The 24,702-nt window shown below is 17.9% G+C and overlaps 1 protein-coding gene across 8 annotated transcripts in view; it reads left to right on the forward strand.

The window, feature by feature from the left end:
• The window catches only part of LOC122713646 (voltage-dependent T-type calcium channel subunit alpha-1G), a 193,084-nt gene that overhangs the window by 160,629 nt on the left and 7,753 nt on the right, over positions 1–24,702 (forward strand). For 7 of the 8 annotated variants that reach the window (XM_043934289.1, XM_043934288.1, XM_043934290.1 and 4 more), the window contains 13 exons: positions 324–458; positions 5,307–5,597; positions 9,033–9,184; positions 9,322–9,468; positions 15,078–15,243; positions 17,996–18,339; positions 19,900–20,092; positions 20,169–20,318; positions 22,117–22,497; positions 23,052–23,244; positions 23,948–24,209; positions 24,294–24,424; positions 24,511–24,660. In XM_043934289.1, coding sequence (XP_043790224.1) covers positions 324–458; positions 5,307–5,597; positions 9,033–9,184; positions 9,322–9,468; positions 15,078–15,243; positions 17,996–18,339; positions 19,900–20,092; positions 20,169–20,318; positions 22,117–22,497; positions 23,052–23,244; positions 23,948–24,209; positions 24,294–24,424; positions 24,511–24,660 — 2,695 coding nt within the window. The remainder of the gene's footprint in view (positions 1–323; positions 459–5,306; positions 5,598–9,032; positions 9,185–9,321; positions 9,469–15,077; positions 15,244–17,995; positions 18,340–19,899; positions 20,093–20,168; positions 20,319–22,116; positions 22,498–23,051; positions 23,245–23,947; positions 24,210–24,293; positions 24,425–24,510; positions 24,661–24,702) is intronic. The other variant, XM_043934293.1, reaches the window with a different exon arrangement.

The following is a 24,702-nucleotide window of genomic DNA, read 5'->3' on the forward strand; positions in this document are numbered from 1 at the left end:
TATAATTAAACATTCTTTTTCAATATTTTACATTTTAAATTTTACATTTTACATTTAAAAAACAAATAATATTTAATTGATTTAATGTAAAGTTCAATGTAAAATTTATTGAAAAAAAAGTGTATAGAAGCATCTAATATTCATAATGCAATTTTATAGTTAATATAGTAATATATTAGTCAAAAAATTAATAGTAATAGATTGTTAATAGTAATATGATTGTAAATGATGTTTAATATGAACAAGATTTTATACATAATTCATAATACATAATTCGTTTAATCAGATATAACAAATTACATAACATTGATTTATTTTTGCAGAGAAATGAAAGAAGAGAACGAGAACAAAGAGAAATGGCTAGACTTGCTGCGAAAGAAGCAGGAATAGGCAGTGACGATGGTTCTTCGAGGATTTCGAGATCTCATTCGATTACTGATAGTGATACTTATACCCAAGTAAGAAAATTAATTCATTATTAATAATATAAATAAAAAAAATTTTAATTAATTTAATATTATAATATGTATATTATACTATTATTATTATAGTATAATGTGAATAAAAAATTTAGAAAATTTTGAATTATAATTTTTGAATGATTAGATTTAATGAAGGAGTATTCCGATATTTTTTTATAGAAATTAAAAAACTAGACCAAATAATAAAAATTATAAAATTTTATTTAAAGAAAAGTAAAATTGTACTTTTAAGATGTACTAATACATAATAATATATAAAATTATATTTAAATTATTCATTATTCAATATCATTTGATTTCAATAATATTTTTATTTATCTCTAAACATTTTAAATACATATATAATTTATTTATATATCTTATTTCATATAACGCACTATATATGCGTTTTCATCAATTATTATAAATAGATTATTAATGAATTGTTATGAATAATTTTTTACATGATTAAAGAAATGGAGCTTAAATACAAATTTATTATATTTTTTTAAACAAATATAGACAATAATGTGTATTATATTTTGAATATTTTAAATTTTTTTACATATCATGTGCATTTTCTGAATTTTTATATATCCAAATTTTGCATAAATATTTGTTTTTCACTTCAAAAAAAGAAAAAAGAAATGAAAAGCCTAAATTTCTTAAATAGAATATGTATTATATTATATTACATTATTTCACATAATTTACAAGATAAATATTTAATGAAATTAATTCAAAAATATATCTTTTTTAATATTAATATGAAGGAAACATATTGAAATTTTATATCAATCATCTTATTATGTATATATATATATTATTTGGAAAATCATGTAACAATAATTGAGTCATAAATTAAAAAAAACTGAATACATAAATATGAAGTACAGTTTGTAGAGAAGTTTATCGAGTTTGTTGTATCTTTTTAAAAACTTTATCGATTTCTTTAAGTTATACCCATACTTGCGAAACATTTTATGCAAGAAGCAATTTATTTGAAGAAGAGAGTAGCAATCTATCAAAGGAGGTTTATTTATAGATCAATGGATAGCGATACTATTAATCAAATTAAGTTATATGAAGTATATACTTGTTTAAAATCTAATAATAAAAAACATCTAAGAAAAGATAAATCAAATTATTATTTATTTATTCTTTGTATAATTCAACTTATTTTGTTATATATTTATAAATATTAATTTATTATATAACTGTTATTTGTTTAAAATTATTCTATAATTAATTGTTCTATAATTAAGTTGTTCTATAATTTGTTTAAAATTATTTTTTTGATAATATTTTATTCTTTTTCTTTTACTAGAATAAATTATAAAAATAAAATTTCTTCATAAAATATATTACTAAAATACAAAACGTATTCTGTTATTTAATAAAAACAGAATAAGATATAGAATAGTGAATTAGATATAGATTACATAAATTTAAATTAAATTTTAAATTAAATTTATTATTCATTATTCATTTTAAAATAAAAATGTTGACATTAATGTCTAACATTAATGTCTAACAACAAACAAAACAATTCTTTTTTCGAATCATCAATATCTTATAGATTATTTGTAAATATTTTTTGGAATTTCATTGTTTAGTCTTTATTTTTAAAAAAATCGTAATTGAATATTTACAGCTAAGGAATCATATAATTGTATAATCGATAAATTTTTAAATTTAATTTTTTTGAAAACTAATTTTTAAATGAAAAAAATTTATTATATATTTTTTGTCTATTTTCACATATAAAAAAATTATCTCCTATCGATAATTTATATCTAAATTAGAAATTATTTTATTTGTTAATTTTTTTTTTGATTTATTCAAAAATGAAACATTAAATGAAAAAATTTTATTTTTTTTTTTATTTATTTCTTTAGGAATCGGTTTCTGCTTATTTATTTATACCACATACAATGAAATACTATAAATAATTATCAGTTTAAAATAATCTTGAAAATCAAAATATCTAACGAAAATAAAAAAATCAAAATACATATAGTTCATTAGAACTGAACTATCATTTTGAAAATTATTATCTAAGATTAATTTTTTATCACAAATAACATTTTTGAAAATGATTCAACAACTGATGAAACAACTTTGATAGCTATCATTATTTATTTAAGTTTCTATATATTTTCATGTGAAAAAAATCCATTTTTCCATCTATTTCTTATTTTTTCTATTTGAACCAACTAACTTGCTCTCATTCGAAACGTCATTTATCTTCTTGTTTATCGTGAAATAGTTTCATAAATTCATAATATTTCAATAATATTTCAAACAGTAATATTTCTTGAAATATTATTGTTTATGGTATTTTTTCTCGATTTATTTTCTGATATAAAATCGTCAACCTTGATATGAATAAATGTTAAATGATTTTAACTTTTTTTAAATGTTGTAATTTTATTATATGTTATGTTGTAATTTTTATTATACTTTTTTCGAGTTTAAGCTCATATATTTTATTTATGATATTTTAAGTTTAATTTTTTTTATCTTGCTAACATTTTTAAATCTGGCTAATATTCATTGTATATTTATTACAATTATTCTTTAGTATACAATTATTTCTTTAGTATAATTAATCAGGATTGAAAAATTCATTAAAAAATTGAAATAGAATATATTTAAAAAAAAAAAAAGAGAAAGAAAAAAATGAATACAAAAATAATAAGTAAATAAATATAAAAAGTAATAAAAAAATATAAATAAAAATAAATATATATTTAGAATTTCATTCATATATAACAGAATTTCAATTCTGTTATATATCGATGATATTGTACAAATATTATACTTTTAAATATATATTATATATAATTAAATATATTTTATATTATACTTTTAAACTTTTCAAGAAAAGTAGATAAGATTTAAATATAATTAGAATCTTTTAAACATTTAATTACATTTAATTTATTATTAATAAATTTATAGATATTATTTTTATACAACAATTAATTTCTAAATTATTATTACATATACACAACTATAATAATCTTAAACATTAATAATTCGTTTTAAAAATATAATTCCCTATTTACTCTTTAATAAAATAATAAATAAATATTCTTTAATAAATATTCTTTGATAATAAATAATATTCTTTAATAAATTAATAAAATAATAAAGGCAATAAAAATTGCCTTTCGTTTCTTTTTTTGTGTTTTTAATTGCAGTTTTTTTAATTCAATATTTATAAAATAAAGAAAGGATCAAATAATAATTTATCTTTTAATTTATTTATTGCATATAAAAATTCAAATTTTACAAATGAATATAAAACTGTTATAATGATAATGTTTTAATGTCTAAAAGTACATAAATTTTTTTATTAAGTGTTATCATATTATTTAAAGTTTTCTCATATTAAAATTTCGTTTTACTTATATTTATATTAGTTATTATTTTGAATTCTTTGAGCATTTCAATTAGTAATAAATCAAAATTTAATGGATAGTACCAGTATCAGTTTGACAGCTTCAAATTCCATAGAGACATTTCATATACAACAACCTAATAATTGCTTATTAAGATAGATAACATCGTTTATAATTAGTAGAAAAATGATGGATATACGCTATAAATAGAGCACAATGAATTTCGTTAAAATTTTCTTTTTCGGATAAAGCAAATAATTTGCTCGTTTTAGAAGAAATTATACTGCATAATAGCAATGAATTATTATTATTATTTTTTTTTTGCGATTATAGAAGTTCTATTTTTATATGTTTAGTATCTTTTAATATTTTTTAGTATAATATAATTTGTTAATAATTCATTTAGAAAAACTTAAAACTTTTATTAAAATCTTAAAAAGATATATCTTTTTAAAAGATATTTTAAAAAATACATATATAAAGATATATCTTATAAATCAAATAGAAATCAAATATTTAAAATAACCCAATATTATATATTGATATATCTAAAAAATTTATTATTATTTATCTATAAATGATTAATATTATATTAATGATATTATGTTAGATATTTATAATATGAAGATTTTTTTTTATTTTACTTTAACAAATATATACTTTAAAAACTTACATTCTAACATAAAAAAGAAATGAAAAGAAGAAAGAAAATATCAAAATGGAGTTTATTATATTTTTAATATATTTTTATATATTATATTATTATATTATATATTTTATATATTATATTATATATTATATTATTATATTATTAAATATTATATTAATTATATTATATTATTAAAGATACTATTGTGAAAAATAACGGGAAAAAATAATTTTTTACAAATTTAAATTACAGAATTTTATGATAAAAATTTATTTATCGATATAATCTATTATATATTATAAATATATCTGTTATATAAAATAAAATACATAAAGCTTTGAAAATTATCTGTATAAAATTTAATGTATCATGTAAGTACTTAAAATATTCTAATCGAGTATTAAAATGTATATAAATTATACGACAAAATATAAATCCAATAATATGTATATAAAACATAAAAGAAATAGATAATTCATTAAACAGATTATTATAAATTATATATAAACAAGCTACCTTTAGTAAAAAATTATTTTCAATTTCAAAAATTAATTAATAAATTAATTTAACAAAAAACATAATTTTATCATAATTTTTTTTAAACATAATTAATTTTTTATCTAATTAATTTTTTATTTAAACATTACAACAAGAATATTACATATTCCTAAATTTCTGAGTCCTTTTTTAGTCCTTTCTTATTCTATTATCTCGTGAAATAAACAAAATTTATGCATAAATATGAGAAAACTTGCAATTTATCTCAAGCAAGCAAATATTTAAATTTAGGATCGAAAAAATTCCTGGCAGAGTGCGGAAGAGTTACGCAAATATAAAGATAACAACAGCAAGGAAAAACAGAATACCGTATGGAAGCACCAAATGGACGAGCCTAAGTGTAATATTCAAAAGGAGAATAAAATAATGGGTACTGCCGGTCAACCACCGATAATTACCCATACAGCGGCCACTCCTCAAGATTCACCGAACACCACTCTCGACGTCGGTTACAGAGATTTAAACTATCGAGCTGTTTATCCTACTGCGGCACTGTCAATCGAATCTATAGATCGTTCAGGAGTACGTATATATTTTTAAAATAATTTTAATACTTAATTCGTATCAATTTTTTTATCATTGTTAACATTTTATTGGAAACATAATATAATTATTGATAAAAAGTATTTGATCACTTTTTAAAATAGAATAATTTGTTTTAAAATTACAATCTCTTTTTTGATTATAGATTCTTTCAGAATTGAATATGTTAAATTTAAAGTTTCAATATTATTTTATTTGAATATTTTATACACTTATTGAATATTTTATTGAATTATTGAATATTTTATACACTTCGAAAACAACAATGAACATTCATTTATAAAAACTTCTGATTATTCTTATTTTCTTTATATACTTGAAGAAATTTATTTAATGAATTTTATTTGAGATTTACTTGAGATTGCATAATTTAATGGTATAAAATTATATAAATACAGAAATAAACTTCAAAATAACATTATTGAGTTAAAGAAAAAAATAATAAAATATATATAATAATAAAACTTACATAACATATAATAATAAAACTTTATAAATTAATTATTATAAATAATACCATTAACATAAAAAAAACATGATTTATTAATAATATATTGCTATCAGATTTCTAATATATTCATTTGAAATAGAATAACTTCTCTAAAAATTAAATTGACAAGTAACTTGATTTTTTTTGAAATTTTAGAAAAATTAATTTATTAAATAATGTGTAAAAAAAATTTTTTTTTAAATTACAATTATAGATTTTGTCAGCTATATATATAAAATTTCATCGAAATCGATCGATATAGAAAGAAGCAATGGATATATAAGAAAAAGATCTAAAAATCTATAAATTTTAAAGAGTGATCGAGTACTTACGAAAATTGTATTGAAAGCATATTAAATTTTCTTTTACGCAGGATTCACGTATTTGATCCTTCTTTTACACAACGATTGATGTGAAATAAATAAATGAATGTCCATTTATATTCAGTATACGCATTTGACTATAAGATATTCATCTGATGCAATATCTAATTTTATAGTACAGTGAAACCTTTATTCGTCATATTTTTTTTTTTTTTTTTTTAGACAAAAAATGCTTCGATATTCGTCCAAAAATTCAATATTCCTCGCCTCCAAAAATTTTTTCTTCTGTATGATTTATTTTTTACCATTATGACTTTTCGATAAAAATTAAATTTTTGTTTAAAATTTCATTTAAATATTTGAGTCTCTCGAGATCGAGAATCGATTATTTCTTTTTTTTTAATTAATTCTTTGTTAATTCTATTGAAAAAATTATTTATCTATATCTCTATATAAATCTATATTTAATGTTTATCCATTTTTCAGAATATGGAGATTTCATAGTATTTACTTATAGTATCATAAATTTGTTTAATTCATTACGAATGAACGATTCATGTAATTGTTATGTGAATGGTATTATTTGTTTCTATGTTTCATTAACTTACTTAATTCAAAGAAAACAACTGATTGTCAGATCAACCGAAAATATATAAAATTGTGATTCTAACTTTCACGAAAATTATCGTTTAAACTAACTAACTTTTATAAATAGCATATACAGTAAAAAGCAAACATCAACCAATCGGTATTTCAAATTATTATAACTATTTAACTTCGTAAAAAAAAAAATTTCATAACAATCAAACGAACTAGTTTTATAGCATAAAACTTTTACTTTCAGTCCTAGAGTTCGTTTTTTTATAGATATTTTTATATCACATAACAAATAGATAACAAATAAAACATAAAGATACTTTTCTTTTCAAAAATATGAAAAATTCAATCGGTTCTAATAAATACTGATAAATGTTTTTCGTAATTGAATTTATAATAGAATCTAAGATGAAATCTTTCGTTTACATTTCCAAACTTGTTGTATAATTTTTTTTTGTTGAATTATTGAATATTTTGAATAAACATTTAATCGAAAAAATAAGAAAAATTTAATGTTTCTTAAATTATAGTTGTAATATTCAAAATTTAATAACTTTTAATAAAAATTGAAAAAAAATCCTATTGCAAATTTTAGGTTATAGCAAAGAGAAGATTTCAATCTTCTCTCTACAATAGTCTATTTTGAATTCAATTAAATGAATTATTAATGAAAATAATTTTTCAGTGTTTCTACAGCAGATTGAATTTTTCAAATTTTTTAGAAAAAAAGTATCTTTACTTTTTTATTTGCTACATTATATAAAAACATTTTTCAAAAAAACGAATTCACGAGATTTCATACTTTAAAATTAGTTTATTTGTTGTATAATTTTTTTTTTTACAAAGTTATAACAATTTAAAATATGTAAAAAGAACTTTTTATCGAATTGGTTAACTTATATTTTTTATTATGTGTATATATATATGATTGATATCTATTATTCGTAAATTGCGATTCAAAAATTATTGTGAAAAAAGACTAAAATATATTGTAAATATATATTGTAAATATATTATAATGCTTATACTTTTGATCAAATATTTTATATTATATATGTAAGTAATCACTTTTATCTTTTCAAAAATAATTACTGGTTTTAAATAATATGCAAAAATTTATGAAAATTATTTAAAATTGTTCTAGATATTAATTAACTTATAATTATGGTAATAATAATATTGAATATTTTGATGAAATTATTCAATTTACTTCTAATACTCTCTGTATAGAGTGATATAAAATAATTTTGCATTTATTTTTTAAATTTTATAATAAATCAGAATTTATTATAAATATATTGTAAATAATTTGACGAAATTGATATGTTTTTGTTGTCAAAAATTATTTTGAGAGATAAATCTATAAAGTTATTTTTTTTGTATCTTTTGTTTCATGTTAAATAAAAAAATTATTTATAAAAAATTGAACTATTTCAATTTTTTTTAATTAAAAATTTACTTTGTCTTTTTGATATAATAATTTAGATTTTTTTATATTTATTATACCGTACAGTTATTATAAAAAAAATTTTTTATTTTCAAAAAAAATATTATTATCTTAAAAATATCTTTGCATAAAAAATAAATAAAGTATCATGATCTAATATCTTATACGTGTTTATTTTTATACATATTTATTTTAAAGATATTATTTTAAAATATTTTTTTATTTATTTAAAAATATTATACAATATAAATAAATAATGTTTTTTTTTTATGTTGTATGCCTAAATTCTATTCTCTATATCTAACAATATCAATATTATTTATTTTGCTATTTTAATTAAATTATATGATTAAATTAAATTATATATTATATATATATATATTATGAACATTAAAATACTTAAATTACATAAATAATTTCTCAAAAGAGAATTTTAAAAAAAAAATATCTATATTTTTTTAATATTAAATAAATATTTATAATTTATTCATATTCTTTATTTTATCTTTAAAAATATATAAATTTTATTCCATTGCCTACGAAATTTTATTTTATAGAGTCAGTGTAGTATTCCTTCTGGCCTGTTAAAGCTATCAAACGTTTCAAACAAAATATCAACTAAAAATCTCATTGCCGGACAATTTCCTCGACGAATAAGCCTTGTCACGGCTGTTATTAATCCAGCAACGAGAGAATCATCTAGTTCAAGGTATGTAATGCATATATTTTACATACAAAATCAATTTTATACATAGAAAATTAGAATAAATCACATTAAACGTAAAATTGAATGAAACCTTATCGCTTTCATTCTACTTGAAATTGTATAACTATTTTTTGCTACAGTCCACCAAGGATACAAAGAGGTTATTCGTGGAAATTATCACGGCCATCTTTGAGAAAGAAACGTTGGTCACAAACGGAAGATGAACCTCCTGGTAGAGCCACTGTTCTAAATAACGGTCGAAACACTATATTAGGTTCCAATTCAACGTAAGTTTGATTAAATAATATAACATTATATTGATAGATAAAGAAATAAAAAAAATAGTAAATAAATGATTTAGAAAGTGGTTCTAATTAGATAATGTATTTATCATATATGATTTCTATTAATATTATTTTGGAGACTTTGTAGCTCTCAAACGGAATAATTTATTGATTTTAATATAATTGAATATTTTAAAATTTTTTGTTATGTTGTTTTAACATTTTATGTTAAATTGTTTAACCATTTCTTATTTTCATAACTTAACGTGTTTATCATATTGATACAATAAAAAGATAAATAATTAATTTTACTAATGATTTTATTTAAAATAAAAAAATTTCACATTTTTCAGATTTTTTTCATGTATTCAATTTCGTATTATTCTCGATTTTACTATTGTTAATTTTGTTTCATTGTAAAGAAGAAATGAAGAAAAAACAGTTTTTTAAATTTTTCTTTTATGTATTTATTCAAAACTAAACATATTTAATTGCAATCTAAAAAAATAATACAATAAATACATAATTGTAACAATTACAAAACAATAATTAATCGTTAATCATCTAAAGGACTATCATCTATAGAACATAAAAATTGTATGTATCGATAAGATTTTTTTTAACAAATATTATCATATTTTTTTATTGTTTTTTATGTTTTGTCTTAATAATATTAAATATATTTTATATTTATATTTTTTATTAAGTGAAAATCTAGAATTAATTTTTTTATAAATAGCACAATAACATCATTTTTTAAAAAAAAATATAAAAAATATATGTAAATAAAGTATTAGGATGAAAGTTAAATTGTTTCAATATTAAACAAATTTAATAAAATTGTCCAATATTGATCTTAGTATAGTATTTAATTTTAAATGTTCTTAAGTTAAATTTAAGAATATTTGTGGGAAATTTTAGAATCCAGGAATAAGACAATGTTTCTATTCAATGAAATTAATAGTCACAAAATGTGTTTATTATTGTGGAAAAGAAGTACTTCTCTACTAGATTTTGAGAGACGATTGTTTACTGTTCTTACAAATAAATATTGAAATTTAACATTTCACAATTTCTTCGTGAAAGCAATACATGAAAATACCAAAAAAATATTGAATTAAAATAGTAACCTCTTTAACTGCTCAGTTGATGGTTTTCATTCATGATACTCACTAGTCATGTTATTACGTTTATTTTGAGAGATTTTTCATCATGTATTCATATGATTAATTGAATTCGAAATATTTTATTTATATCTATAAAGATATTAATTTTCTATATTGTATTAATATTATATATTGCATTATACTTGGATTATTGAATTTCGATTGTATTATGTATATTAAACTTGAGCGCGTCCTTTATACAATCATATTTAATGTGTATATATATATATATATATATATATATATAATTATTTAATTTAACATTAATTGAAACATACTGATTAATTCATGACAATATTTTATTCATTAATCGCTTAAAAACATGTTCAAATTATCAATTGCAACAAAATTTGATTATGATGGATATTTGATGTATTTTATGAAAAATTATACATTGATAAAGAACAAAACAAATCTATTTTTGAAAAATATTTGATAATTGTGATAACGTGTGTAATGATATTAATAAAATATTAATTTGTATAATGATATAATATTAAATATTTAATATTTTATGATTTTAATATTTTACTAAAATGATTATTCTATGATATTTTTAAGTTTTTATTTTTTTTTAAGTTTATAATACGGGCAAAAAAATTTTTTATTTTTTATTTTTTTTTTTTGATTTTCATTTAAATATTTACTTATTTTTTTTGTTGTACGTATACAATGTCAAAAGGCATATGGAAAATTTAATCATATTTTTCTTTTTAACAGTAATGGTTAAAAATATTATTCATGAAATTAAAAATGAAGATGATACGATTGACACTTGAAATTTTAATTATTTATTAAGGACGGATAAGAATAAATAAAAATAGATTAAATAAAATTCATCAAAATCAAACTTCTATATTAGACTTACTTTATTTTATTATTTTACTTATTTTATTAAGTAAATCTTGTTAATATATAAGATATAATATAATATGTAAGAGGCAAAAATATTCTAAAGTAGTGCTATAAATTAATAAAATCTTTTCATTCATTTCAATATGAAATATTGATTTTCATGTTTTCCTAATTTCTAAAATTATTTTATCATATTTTTTCTTCGATATTGTAATTTAATTTTTAAATTCGTAGATATTAATTTCTAACTTAATATAAAATAGAAAAAAACAATCTACATATTGACATTATATTATATTATCTATTTTAAATTGTTAAATTTAATTTTTTAATGACAATAATAAAAGATAATATCTTATGCACTAGATAATAGATACGTAATGCACTAGTTTCCATCTTTACATATATTATGTTTCAATTTAATATATATTTATTTTTAGATAATATTTTCATATAAATAATTATAAATAATGACAAATTACTATTAGTCTAGTATTAGAATATATTGTTTTTGATCATTTTTAAATAATTTTCTTTTCAATTAAAAAAAATTATATATCTCTACAATGAAAATAAATATAATTTAAAAAAACTTAAAATAAGTCTTTTTTCTCAAAATAGAATCAGATACTAATTTAAAAGATTAATTATTACTTTAATTTTTAATCACAATTAATGATTAAATTCTTAATCGTTAATTGTGATTAATCACTAAATACGTATCTTTAATTATTTATTACGATTGAATTAAAAATTTAATTTTAACCATCAATTGGAGGATTGAATAATAACAAACTATTGAAATTCCTTTTTCAGTGAGATTACTATTCTATATGAGATTTTTGTTCTTTTCGCCTTATTTTTGATGTCGCTTGTGGCCAAATATCGAAAGATGATAAAGCCTGTAAAGCATTTGTCAAATAATATTAAAGCACTGAGATAAAATTTGCAATGAGATAAAATTTATTTATATTTATTATTGATTACTAATTTCAAAAATTTTAAAAATAATTTTTAAATTTTTATAATTTCAATTTAATTATAATTTTAATCAAATCAATCAATGATTAATTTAATGATCAATCAATTAAATTAATTTTACGATGATTAATTTTCTTAATCGTATGTTTATTTTAAAAATTTTAATCTATTAATGTTTTATTCAATTTTATATATTTCAATGTCAAATATTTTAAAGTTAAAATATTTTTTATCGAATATTTTAATGCAATTTCTACTAATTTTTAAACAATTAAATATGACAAAAAGGAACTATTTGAGAAAATATTTGAGCAGAATAGAAATAAAAAATTATATTTCTGAAATTTTCATAAATTAATAAAAGAAGATTTGAGATTTATTACAAATCAATTATTTAATTACATGGAAGTAATTTATTTTAATTTCTTTTATAAATATAAAATATTTCTAAGACAAAATTAAAAAAATTATATAACTAGTAAATCAATAATTAAAAAAAAATTTAATAATTTTTTATTTTTAATTTTTATCATATTTTAATTTGCAGAATTAAATTTAATAAATTTTTGAATATTTATAGTAATTCAACTTATGTACCTTATTTTTAGAACAAAAGTTAGAAAGAAACCTTAACTTGTTTAGCGATTTACTTTCAGATTTTTATAATTTGTTATAGTTTTATATAAAGTTTTACTATCTTTTATAACCTTCTAAAAAAAGATATTTCTTCAATTTTTAATGAAAATGTAAAGAAAAGTACTTACTTCTTTATTTTCTTTATAATTCTAATTAAACATAAAATAGTTTGATATTTTAAATATTTTCAATTTTTTTTTATTAGAAAAACTTATTATTTATCATATTAAAAAGATAATATGAATAGATACATATTATTATAGTTACTTATAATTTTTTTTTATAATTATTTTTTTGAATTTATATATTGTTATTTTTTATTTATAATAAAATAACTGAATTTTGTTAATAAAGTTAAATAATCTCTTTCATATAATAATACTCTGAAAAAGTAATTTATTAAAATGTATATATATATAACAATTTAATTATATTTTTCTTTATAATTATTTTCGTATTTTTCAAAACATTGTTGTAATTGACATTGTCTTTTATTAAAATTTCTTTTTTTTTATTTTTTGAAAAAAATAATTTAAATACGTAAAAACTTAAATAAAATAATATTTAAATTCAATAATAATATGGTACTTTAAGAAATATAGAACTTTAATTTATTTAATCACTTTAATTGTCAAATTACATTACTATTATAATATACAATAATAATATATAATAAATTACATTATATAATATAATATACAATTACATTATATAATTTATTAATTATTAAAAAAATATATTTTATATGAAATATTAATGTTAAAGGACAGTAAATAAAAGATGCATAGAATGCATAGCATGCATATGTATATTATGCAAATATATATCAAATATTTAAATTAAAATTATTTAATGAATAAAATAAATTTCTATTTAGAACTCTAATTATATTCATAAAAATATGAATTTATATAAATTTCATAATCTTTTGATAAATCACATTGAAAACAAGTCAATAGGATAATGGATATAACATGCAACAACAGTATTTAACAGTATTTATGAATATGAGCATGAACAGAGAAATCCATCAAGTAATTATTTAGGAATTAAATGCATATGTATTGATACATTTCCTCAAAATAATTTAATTAATTATTCGAAATAATTCAAGTAAATATTTCTTAATACCAAATAGTACCAAATTTTAAAAAATTTTATTCTTTAATTTTCGTTAATTTTTTTTATAGATATTTTTTTTGCTATTGCAATAATATGGAATTCAAAGTTTTCTGTTAAAAATCAATAAAATAAAAAATATACAATATATATAGAACTATGATTTTTGTTTTTTATTTGAAATTGCAATATTTTTTATTATGATAAATTATAAAGACTTTAATAATCATTAACAAATTATTTAAAAAAATAAATATATTTATACTATTTTTATTTCTCTGCAATTAATTTTTGACATTATGAAAATCAATATAAATAATTTGTAAATATATTACATTAATATCTTTAATCGATTTTAAAATCATAGCATATTAATTCATTCAAATTATTCATTTTTAAAATAATATATGTGATATCATGCAAAAAAGAAATCAATATTTTCTTATATATCATTGAAAATATATATTGTTTTTTCAAATTATATTATTATTTTCTCCTTTGAAATATCAAAGTAAAAGAAATATTGGTGCATTAAAATGTTAAAGATGCATTTCTTTGTTTCGTTCTGCTTTTAGATCTCGATTATAGGCAATTAAAAGTATATTTATTTATCAAAATCGAATACGATATTTGCTAGTTAAATATTAATTTCTTTTTTTCTTCAATTACTTCTTTAATTATGTGCAAGGACATTCTCAAAGCTAAATATCCAAGTAGTGGAAATTTTTAATGTACATATCGTTCTTCAAACAACGGTGATTACAATAACGTCTATTCAGAACAAACGAATACACGAACATGTTTATGCTCTAGTTTCTCCTTTAATGTAGTAACTTTCGGAAAATTATATTTCAGTTTCAACAGTGGTTATTTATACGGTTCAATAAGAAATGACACGCAAAGCGATACACCGAATAATCGAATGACTGTCCTAACAAGCAATAATCGTAGTCTCAGCCCTAATAATTCCATCGAAAGCCGTAGCTCCTCCATTAAATGTTACACAGCAACGCCCAATCAGGTAAGTGTTTTCAAAAATTATAATGAATTACCGATTAAGTAGAAGAAAAAAACAAATTTGTATATTTTCTAAAAATGTGTATTGTTTATGCTGAATTGGAAAAAATAGATTTTTCGAAATAAATGAATAAGGAATAAATATTTTTATATTTTCGTGTGTTTTATAAATATTTTATAAAATATATTTTAAATTTTATAAATATATGTATATATTTTTTAAAATAATAATTACATAAAGAAATAGTTTTAAAAATATAGGGAGATTCATTTAAAAAAGATTCGATTTGATTATCTTCGAAATTATTGACGACACTAAAGAATATTTTGAAATTGAATTGGAATTTTGAAGGATACATAATATGACGACAAATTTTTTTAATTGGACGCGTAAAGGATAAATGAAAGTCAATTTTATTTTTTTAAATAAAATTACTTATTTTCTATACAGTAATATAATATAGTAAGTGACTCGTTATTGTCTATATAATCATTTATAATAGCAAAAAATATCACTTTAAAAGATACTGATAAAATCGAAAAATTTATTATACATTCAAATAATAAACATTTCTTTATTTTTTTTATTATTTTTCATGTAATAAAATTTTACAAAATTTTATATGCTATTTTATATACTTTTATATTTTCACTATAAATAGCTTAATATTTTTGTAGAGAATTATATTTTATTCCATATAAATTTATTTAAGAATTCATATATAAGAATTCATTCAATTTAAGAAAACAAAGTTTCACATATTTTTTAAATGTTCTTATTTTTATGTCATATAATTTAGCATTTTATCTAAAATATGTTTTTATTATCATTAATAATTTCTAAAATATTTGGGTCGATTTAAATGATCAATTATATTCTAATACTAATTCGTATTAAATATTATTTTAAAATGAATGTTTTATTAAAATATTTATATAATATTTAAAATAGATCATTTTTAATTTTTATTAAAAAATTATTTAAATTATTTATATTTCAAATTATATTTAAAATTTTTTAATTATGACAAATTTATCTTTAGAAATAAATTAATTTTTTAATTTCTTTTTCAAGTTGTTATAATACAAATAATTATAATTAGAGATACGCAATTTTTTGGAATCTATATTTTATTTTTAATATTAAATAATTAAAATTTCTTTAAATTATAATAAATAAAAATAAAAATTTCTGAAAGTTTATTGAAATTTTTACAAACTTATTTATAATGTATTTTAGCGAACATAATAATTTTAAACTTTTAAACATTTTTAAATATTTATCTTTAAACATTTTTTTTTTAAAATTTTAAACATTTGATTTCATATTATTTAACAAAGAATATTTCGTATAAAAAGTCTTTTTCTTTCATTTGATATAGTTTTCTATTAAAAGTGTTATTATTTAGAAACGATTTTTTAGAGAAATCAGTTTTCTTCTTTTGATAATAAAAACAAAAATAGAAATACGAACCGAAGATGTTATTTAACAAAAATATATATTATTACAATTCTTGTGTATTAAGAGTTTCAAGATTACGAGTTCCTTGAAAAACTTTCAACAACTTTTTTTCACAGTATCTTTAAAATGTGAAAGATTAATTTTCTTTCTTTTCAAACTTTTATTTGTTAAAAAATTATCATTTTATCATATTTTATCTATTTTAAAATAAATAAATGAAAACATAAATTTTCTTTTCGAATTATTATATATTTTAAATAAATTAAAATTTTTTGATTTCAAATATCTAAATATTAATACTATATAACTTATAAAAATCTTCATATACTTATATCTTAAAAAAGAAATTCATCCGTTTTGACAAATCTAATTTTATTGAAAATTTGTTTATATGAATATAAATTTATTTTTCGATACAAAGTTTTTTTGCATATGTGAAATCAATTCTCAAATTTTTATATTCTTTTTTTCATATTTTATAAAATATCCGTAGTTAAATAAAAAAATATCCATAGTTAAATATATATCTTTAGAATATTTCTTTTACGAAATTATTCATTTTAATTTCTAAAATAAATGAAAATATTATTGAAATTTTAATTGAATTTTAGCTGATTGGCTGATTTTAGCTGATTGGCTACAAGAATAAAATATCTTTATATTTTCATAGCGAAATTAAATAAAAAATCTAAAAAACAAATATTAATAGCAAAGATAACAAATATTAAATTGAAAATTTATTTCAAATAAAGAAAAATACTGTTAATATTAACATTTTATTATGAATTCATTTATCTATTAATATTTTTATTATATACAAAATTTATAATATATTCGAGATTCTTTTTCAATTTTAGAAGCTTAAAAAATATTTATATACAAATATAAATATTTATATACATGTACAAAAATATAAATTAAGATTTATTTATTAAATAAAATTATCTCCATTACATCATTGCTACATTTTATTCTAGTCTCATGAACTTAAATTGCTTATAATTTAATAAATAAATGTCAATTGATTTTATACCAACTTTTGTATTTCTTTTGATATTTTATATTTCTTCTTTTATACAACTTCAACTGTTTCACAAATATATTAACATCCTCTATATGTATAAATAGAAAAGAATTAAAAATACTTTTGATTTCAAAGTTATCGAAATCGATGACATATATATTCTTAAAAATAGAATATTATCGATATTTTAAATACGATATTTTAAATGTGTATTCACATATAATGTTAATGATGAATCTGAAGTATTTGGAATTCATATATATTTTGAAGATGCGATGGATTAGTGACCTTTCACGAAGGAACTCGTTGCGTGAAAATGAAAATGTTCAATCACCAACAAGGAAGATTTTACCTCTAGACGAGGTATCTATGCAATGCTCAACGGCACGTACAATCAATAATTTATCAATGGAGACTGGTCCACTGCCTAGAATTAAACGACTTCCCGATCAAGATAATGACAATCATACAGACGAACAGACGCCTCCCTTGAATGGTCATGGTAGTGTGAGCAGTATTGAGAGAATTAAAAAGATTTTCATGTTTTTTGAACCTAAAGGATGCCTTAAGGAACGCGATGATTACTCACTGTACATTTTTCCACCGAATAACAGGTAACTTTATATATTAATCGTTACTAATAATCTAATAATACTAATAGTTTACTCTAAATCTAAATCTAAATCTAATCTAAACTCTAAATCTAATAATACTATTAGTTTAATAGAAAATTATAATATATATAATATATGAAAATTGTATAAAATACTTAATACTTATTAAAATAAGTCACATTTTCTAATTTTTACAAGAAACTAGATTATCATATAAAATTTGTAGCTTATAATAGTTATTGAAATATGAAATTTGTCAATTAATTTTCTATTTAATTTTAATTTTTTTAAGTATTTTTTTTTAACTATTAGAGGATATAAAAAGCAAAAAATCAAGAATGAGAAATTTTTCTTATGATATAATATAAATATAAATATTTATATAAATAATAATATTATATTTATAATAATATATATTTAATATATATTTAATATTATATTTATATATATAATAAAATAAATATTTATAAATTAATAATATAAATATAATATAATTATGTATAATTATTGTTTATATTTTATTACAAATATTAATAATATAATAACAATATAATAATTAATTTATTGTTAAGTATATATATCATATATATCTATTGAATTTATAAAATTATTTTTGTAATGTTATAATATAGTTATTAAAGTTTTTTTAATAATTTATAAAATTTTTTTCTTCATGTTATAAATTTATATAAAGATTCTATTTATAAAGAAAATATGATTTTTTTTTACTTCTTTGAAAATAAATATTAAGTTTGGATATATAGCATAATTTCATAACATCATGATTTTAAAATTATTAAGATTTATTAATTGCAAATAATAATTAAAATATAAGATTTAGTGATTAGAATATATCAGAATAACATCAAAGTTATTCATTTAAAATAAATTATATTTAGGAAAATTTTAAATAAAAAAATTATAAAATTTTTTAATATTCATTTTAAATATATAAATATAAAAAAAAAATTATATATATTATAATAATATATTTAGGAATTTCTTAATAAACTTTATTTACAGAATAATATATTAATATTTTTTTTTAATAAAGATTAAAAATCTTTAAATATTGTCTATAAATTTTTATTTAATTATTATTTGTAATAATAATAATATAATAATTATTTATAATATTTAATTTTTATATGATATTAATATTGATTAAATTCATGTTTTAATTTTTGGAAATAAATTTTCCAACTATTTACAATACTCAATTAATTATTTTCAAAAATGCTTTTAACTCTTTCAAAAATCAAAGATCTTTCTGTTTTATGAAAAATTTTTTATTATAAATTATCAGTAACAAAACCAAATTTATCTTAAGAAAAACATGTATTTTAACAAATACATTTTATTTAATTATTTAATAAATATTTATTATTAAATATTTATAAAATTTCAATATCATTCAACATAGAGCATGAAAAGTATTAACATGAATATATATAACCAATTATAAATATTTAAACAAACAGAAATTTATTAAAAAACATAGCGTATATATAATTATATATTATATATATTTAATTAATAACAAACATTTACATTTTTCAGATTTCGTGTTTTATGTCGATTGTTGGTCGATCAAAGATGGTTTGATAACGTAGTACTTTTTTTTATCGGTCTCAATTGTATTACATTGGCAATGGAACGGCCAAATATACCACCTGATAGTGGAGAAAGACTTTTTTTATCAAGTGCGAATTATATTTTCACCGGGGTGTTTGCTGTTGAAATGTTTATCAAGGTGACATGAAAATTTGATAAATTTTTGAGAAATATTAAACGAAAATAACTTTCATTAAAAAGATTATGATTCATAGGTTGTTGCATCTGGTATGCTGTATGGTTCCGACGCTTATTTTACTTCAGGTTGGAATATTATGGACGGAGTTCTTGTAATCATTTCTATAATTGATTTATCAATGTCTTTATTGTCGTCGAGTAGTCCAAGAATATTTGGAATATTGAGGGTACGTTTCCTATTTTGTATGATTTTAACATAATATGAATTTTATAGTTTTTTTGTTTTTTTTATCATAATATTATATAAAAAATATTTGCAAAGATAAATTCAATACTTTATTTTAATAGAATGAATAGATAAAAATTATATAAATTAGAATTTTAATGTTCTATTCTAATAAAATAAATGATTATAATATAGATTTATTTGTTACAATTATTTTTTAAATTCTTTTATTTTATTTTTTCTTTTAATTATACTTTTTAAAAACTATAATACGTCAAAGTATCAATTTGCACTTCTCGTTCTATCACTATACTCGTTCAAACCAAATTGAACCGAATTGAATACTTTTAATACTTTGGCAAATGAAATATTATTTGTTAAAAATTTTTTTTTAAGAGATTTAGGGAATAATTAAAACAAAGATAATTTATTATCATTTGGATATTGAAATAAATTTTTTCATAAAACAAATATATATAAATAATTTTTTATGTTGAATGATGTTTGAGGCACATCATATATATCTCAACTTTACAGTGATGTGCCAGATACGTCATACTTTACGTCGAAAAGTTAATAATCAATAAATAAATATATATATATAAGTCAAAATATAATATATATAAATATAAATATATATATATATATAAGTCAATAATTAACAACATTGTTTCTAATATTTAATATTATATTTATTAAATTATTATATTTATATATAATTTTTTATTATTAAAATTAATAAACGATTAATTAATATTAATATTTGTAACAAATTGTAAATAAATTACTTAAAATAATATTTAAAATAAAATTTAAGATATTACAATGAATGATGATATTTGTATTTTTATAAATATTTATAAATTGTAACTATTTTTTATTTGTGAATTGTTCTACAAAAATTATAAGAAATTTACCAACTGTAAACAAACATTTTTTTATTAAATATATTTAATATTGTTAACCTGCAATTTGTAATAACAAATTTTTATTATGATAAAATCATAGCATATGTATTATTTGATACATTTTGAATATATTATATATATATTAATATATTTTTTAAATTATGTTTTTATTAAATTATGTTTTTATTAAATTTTTATTAAATATTATATATTTAATATATGTTTAATATATGTTTTTAAATTATATATTTTTATTAAAAATATTTTTAATATATTTGATAAAATATATATATATATTAATATGTTATTATATAATATAAAAATTAAAATATATATATATATAAATTAATAATATTATTTTTGTAATTTATTATTGTATTGAATTATTTAAATAAAATTATTATTTGTGAAGTTTTATAATTATATCATATTATAGAATTGAAAATTTTTATTTTTCTTTTTAATTTTTAATAATTAATTTCTTATGTTGATTGTTTATCTAAATTAAATATTAACTTATATTTTTATTTAATATTTAAAATTTTTTAATATTTCATGTGTTTCATTATCTATTAAAATAATATCATTCGTTGAATATAATTATTCAAAACTATAACATATTATTATTCGAAATTATATATTATTCGAAAAAAAAAGTCTTTTTCAAATTTATTCAAATGAAAATTGAATATTGAATAATATTAATATAATTATATTTATTAATATTTATTAATTATTATTTTAATAAATGTCAAATAAAATTAATTATTGAATGACAATAAATATTGATTTAAAATATACGTATTTACTATTATATAATTACATTTTGCATTTATTATACATTAAAAAAACTTCTAACACTTCATATCTTAACAGTTCATATCTTTACAGGTTTTTAGACTTTTAAGATCATTAAGGCCATTACGGGTTATTAATCGAGCTCCTGGTTTGAAACTGGTTGTTCAGACATTATTATCCTCTTTACGACCTATCGGCAACATCGTTTTGATATGCTGTACTTTTTTCGTAATTTTCGGTATCTTGGGCGTGCAACTCTTCAAAGGTGCCTTTTATTATTGTGAAGGGCCTGATATTAAAAATGTACGCAATAAAACGGACTGCCTGGCCGACAAACGAAACATTTGGTTAAATAGAAAATACAATTTCGATGATCTTGGAAAAGCGCTGATGTCGTTATTTGTACTTTCCTCAAGGGATGGATGGGTAAACATCATGTACACTGGATTAGATGCTGTAGGCGTTGATCAACAGGTAACGTGCTTGTATTAATAAACATAAATTATATTTATTTAAAAAAAATTTGAATAATACAAGAATAGTTACTTTTTATATAATTTTATTATTATTTTATCTTTTTTAATACAAATCTAAAAAATAAAAATATATATTTTTTTATATAATTTATACAATATTTTTATTTTATACAATTTTTTTTAAAGATATATTATAATATAATATATATTATAATATTATTAAAATAAAAAATATAGTATTTTTATTTTTATAAAACTCAGCGAAAAAAAGATACAGAAAATGTTACGTTAAATATCATATAATATCATATAAATTTAATGTTCTTATAATTAAAAAATATACACTTGATTAATAAATAAACCTATTAAATTATTCAATTTTTAATTAAATTAAATTTTTCCTATTTTCCTTTTTTTCATTTGAAAAATTTGTACGTATAAATATTGTTTATTTAAGATTTAATTTATTTAGATACCTAAAATTATATCTTTTTAATATGATAACATATTTTTATATTAAAATTTGAAATATTTTTTATTTCTCTATTTTAGCCAATCGAGAATTATTCGGAATGGCGGCTTTTATATTTCATAGCTTTTATTCTACTCGTGGGCTTCTTCGTCCTAAACATGTTTGTAGGTGTTGTAGTGGAAAATTTTCACAGATGTCGTGAGGAACAGGAAAAAGAAGAGCGCGTAAGAAGGGCTGCTAAAAGAGCCTTACAAATGGAGAAAAAACGACGAAGTAAGAAAAAAGAAAAACTGTTTAACTGAATTTTAATAGAAATAAAATAAAAATATTGATATATATACATTCTTATAATTTTTTTTAAACAATAAATTTTTATGTAAAATAATTTAATATATCTTTCATAGGAAATTCTTTTATTATAAAATAGAAGAAAATAAAATTAATTTATTTAATATATAAATTATAATATTTAATATAATATTTAGCATTAAACATAGAATATTAGAAAGAAACTATTAGAAATTACTAGAAAATACTAGAAGATAAAAGAATAAAATAAATAAACGAATAATATTTATTTTGATTAATCTTTTGTGTTTATAGCCGGATATTTCTTTGTATTTTTTTTTATTATTTATAAAAATTTTTCATTTTTCTGTCTTCTTAAAAAATGTTTTGATTCAATAATTTTTTCTAAATTGCTGTTACTTATTTCGTTTGCTACCAATTTATTTTCTAAATTTAAAATTTTTTATCAGTTATTCAGAAATCAGAAATTGAATTATATAAGACTTTTAGATATTGAAATAAGAATTAATGTGAAGAAATAATAAAAAAATAATAAAAAAAAAAGAAATATTATTAAAATTAAAAAAAATATTATAAAATATTATTAAAAATTATTATTAAACATAATTAAAAATAAGAAAATTATTATTAAAAATAATAAAATTATTAATATTAATTCAATTTGCAGAAATGCACGAACCGCCTTATTACACAAATTATTCAAAATCTAGACTGTTCGTACATAATGTTGTGACGTCTAAATATTTCGACTTAGCAATTGCTGCGGTAATCGGTCTGAATGTTGTTACCATGGCAATGGAATTTTACATGATGCCAAAAGCTCTGACTTACGCTCTAAAAATATTCAATTATTTCTTCACTGCGGTTTTCATTCTTGAATCTTTTATGAAGCTTCTTGCCTTAGGGTTACATCTTTATCTTAAAGACAAGTATGAATTATTTTTTAAAATTTCTTCTTTTTTCTCATCTTAATATTATGAAATGAAATATTAATAATGAATATTCAATTCTAGATGGAATCAGTTAGATGTAGGAATCGTGATATTATCGGTAGTTGGTATAGTACTTGAAGAAGTTGAGTCAAAGATCATTCCGATTAATCCTACTATAATTCGAGTCATGCGAGTTTTACGAATTGCTAGAGGTAAGTTTAAAGAAAAGAAAATATTAAATTTAAAAAAAATTAATAACTTGTCAAAATGCAAATAATTTTTTAAATTATTATTGTAGTTTTGAAGTTGCTCAAAATGGCAAAAGGAATACGAGCTCTTTTAGACACAGTAATGCAAGCATTACCGCAAGTTGGAAATTTGGGACTATTGTTTTTTTTGCTGTTTTTTATCTTCGCAGCTCTTGGTGTAGAATTGTTTGGACGTTTAGGTAAACATTAAAATAAAATAATCTATGTAACTGAAATGAAAT

The sequence above is a fragment of the Apis laboriosa genome, unplaced genomic scaffold (genome assembly GCF_014066325.1).
Source record: "Apis laboriosa isolate Shangri-la unplaced genomic scaffold, ASM1406632v1 scaffold25_cov139, whole genome shotgun sequence".
NCBI classification, from domain to species: Eukaryota; Metazoa; Arthropoda; class Insecta; order Hymenoptera; family Apidae; genus Apis; species Apis laboriosa.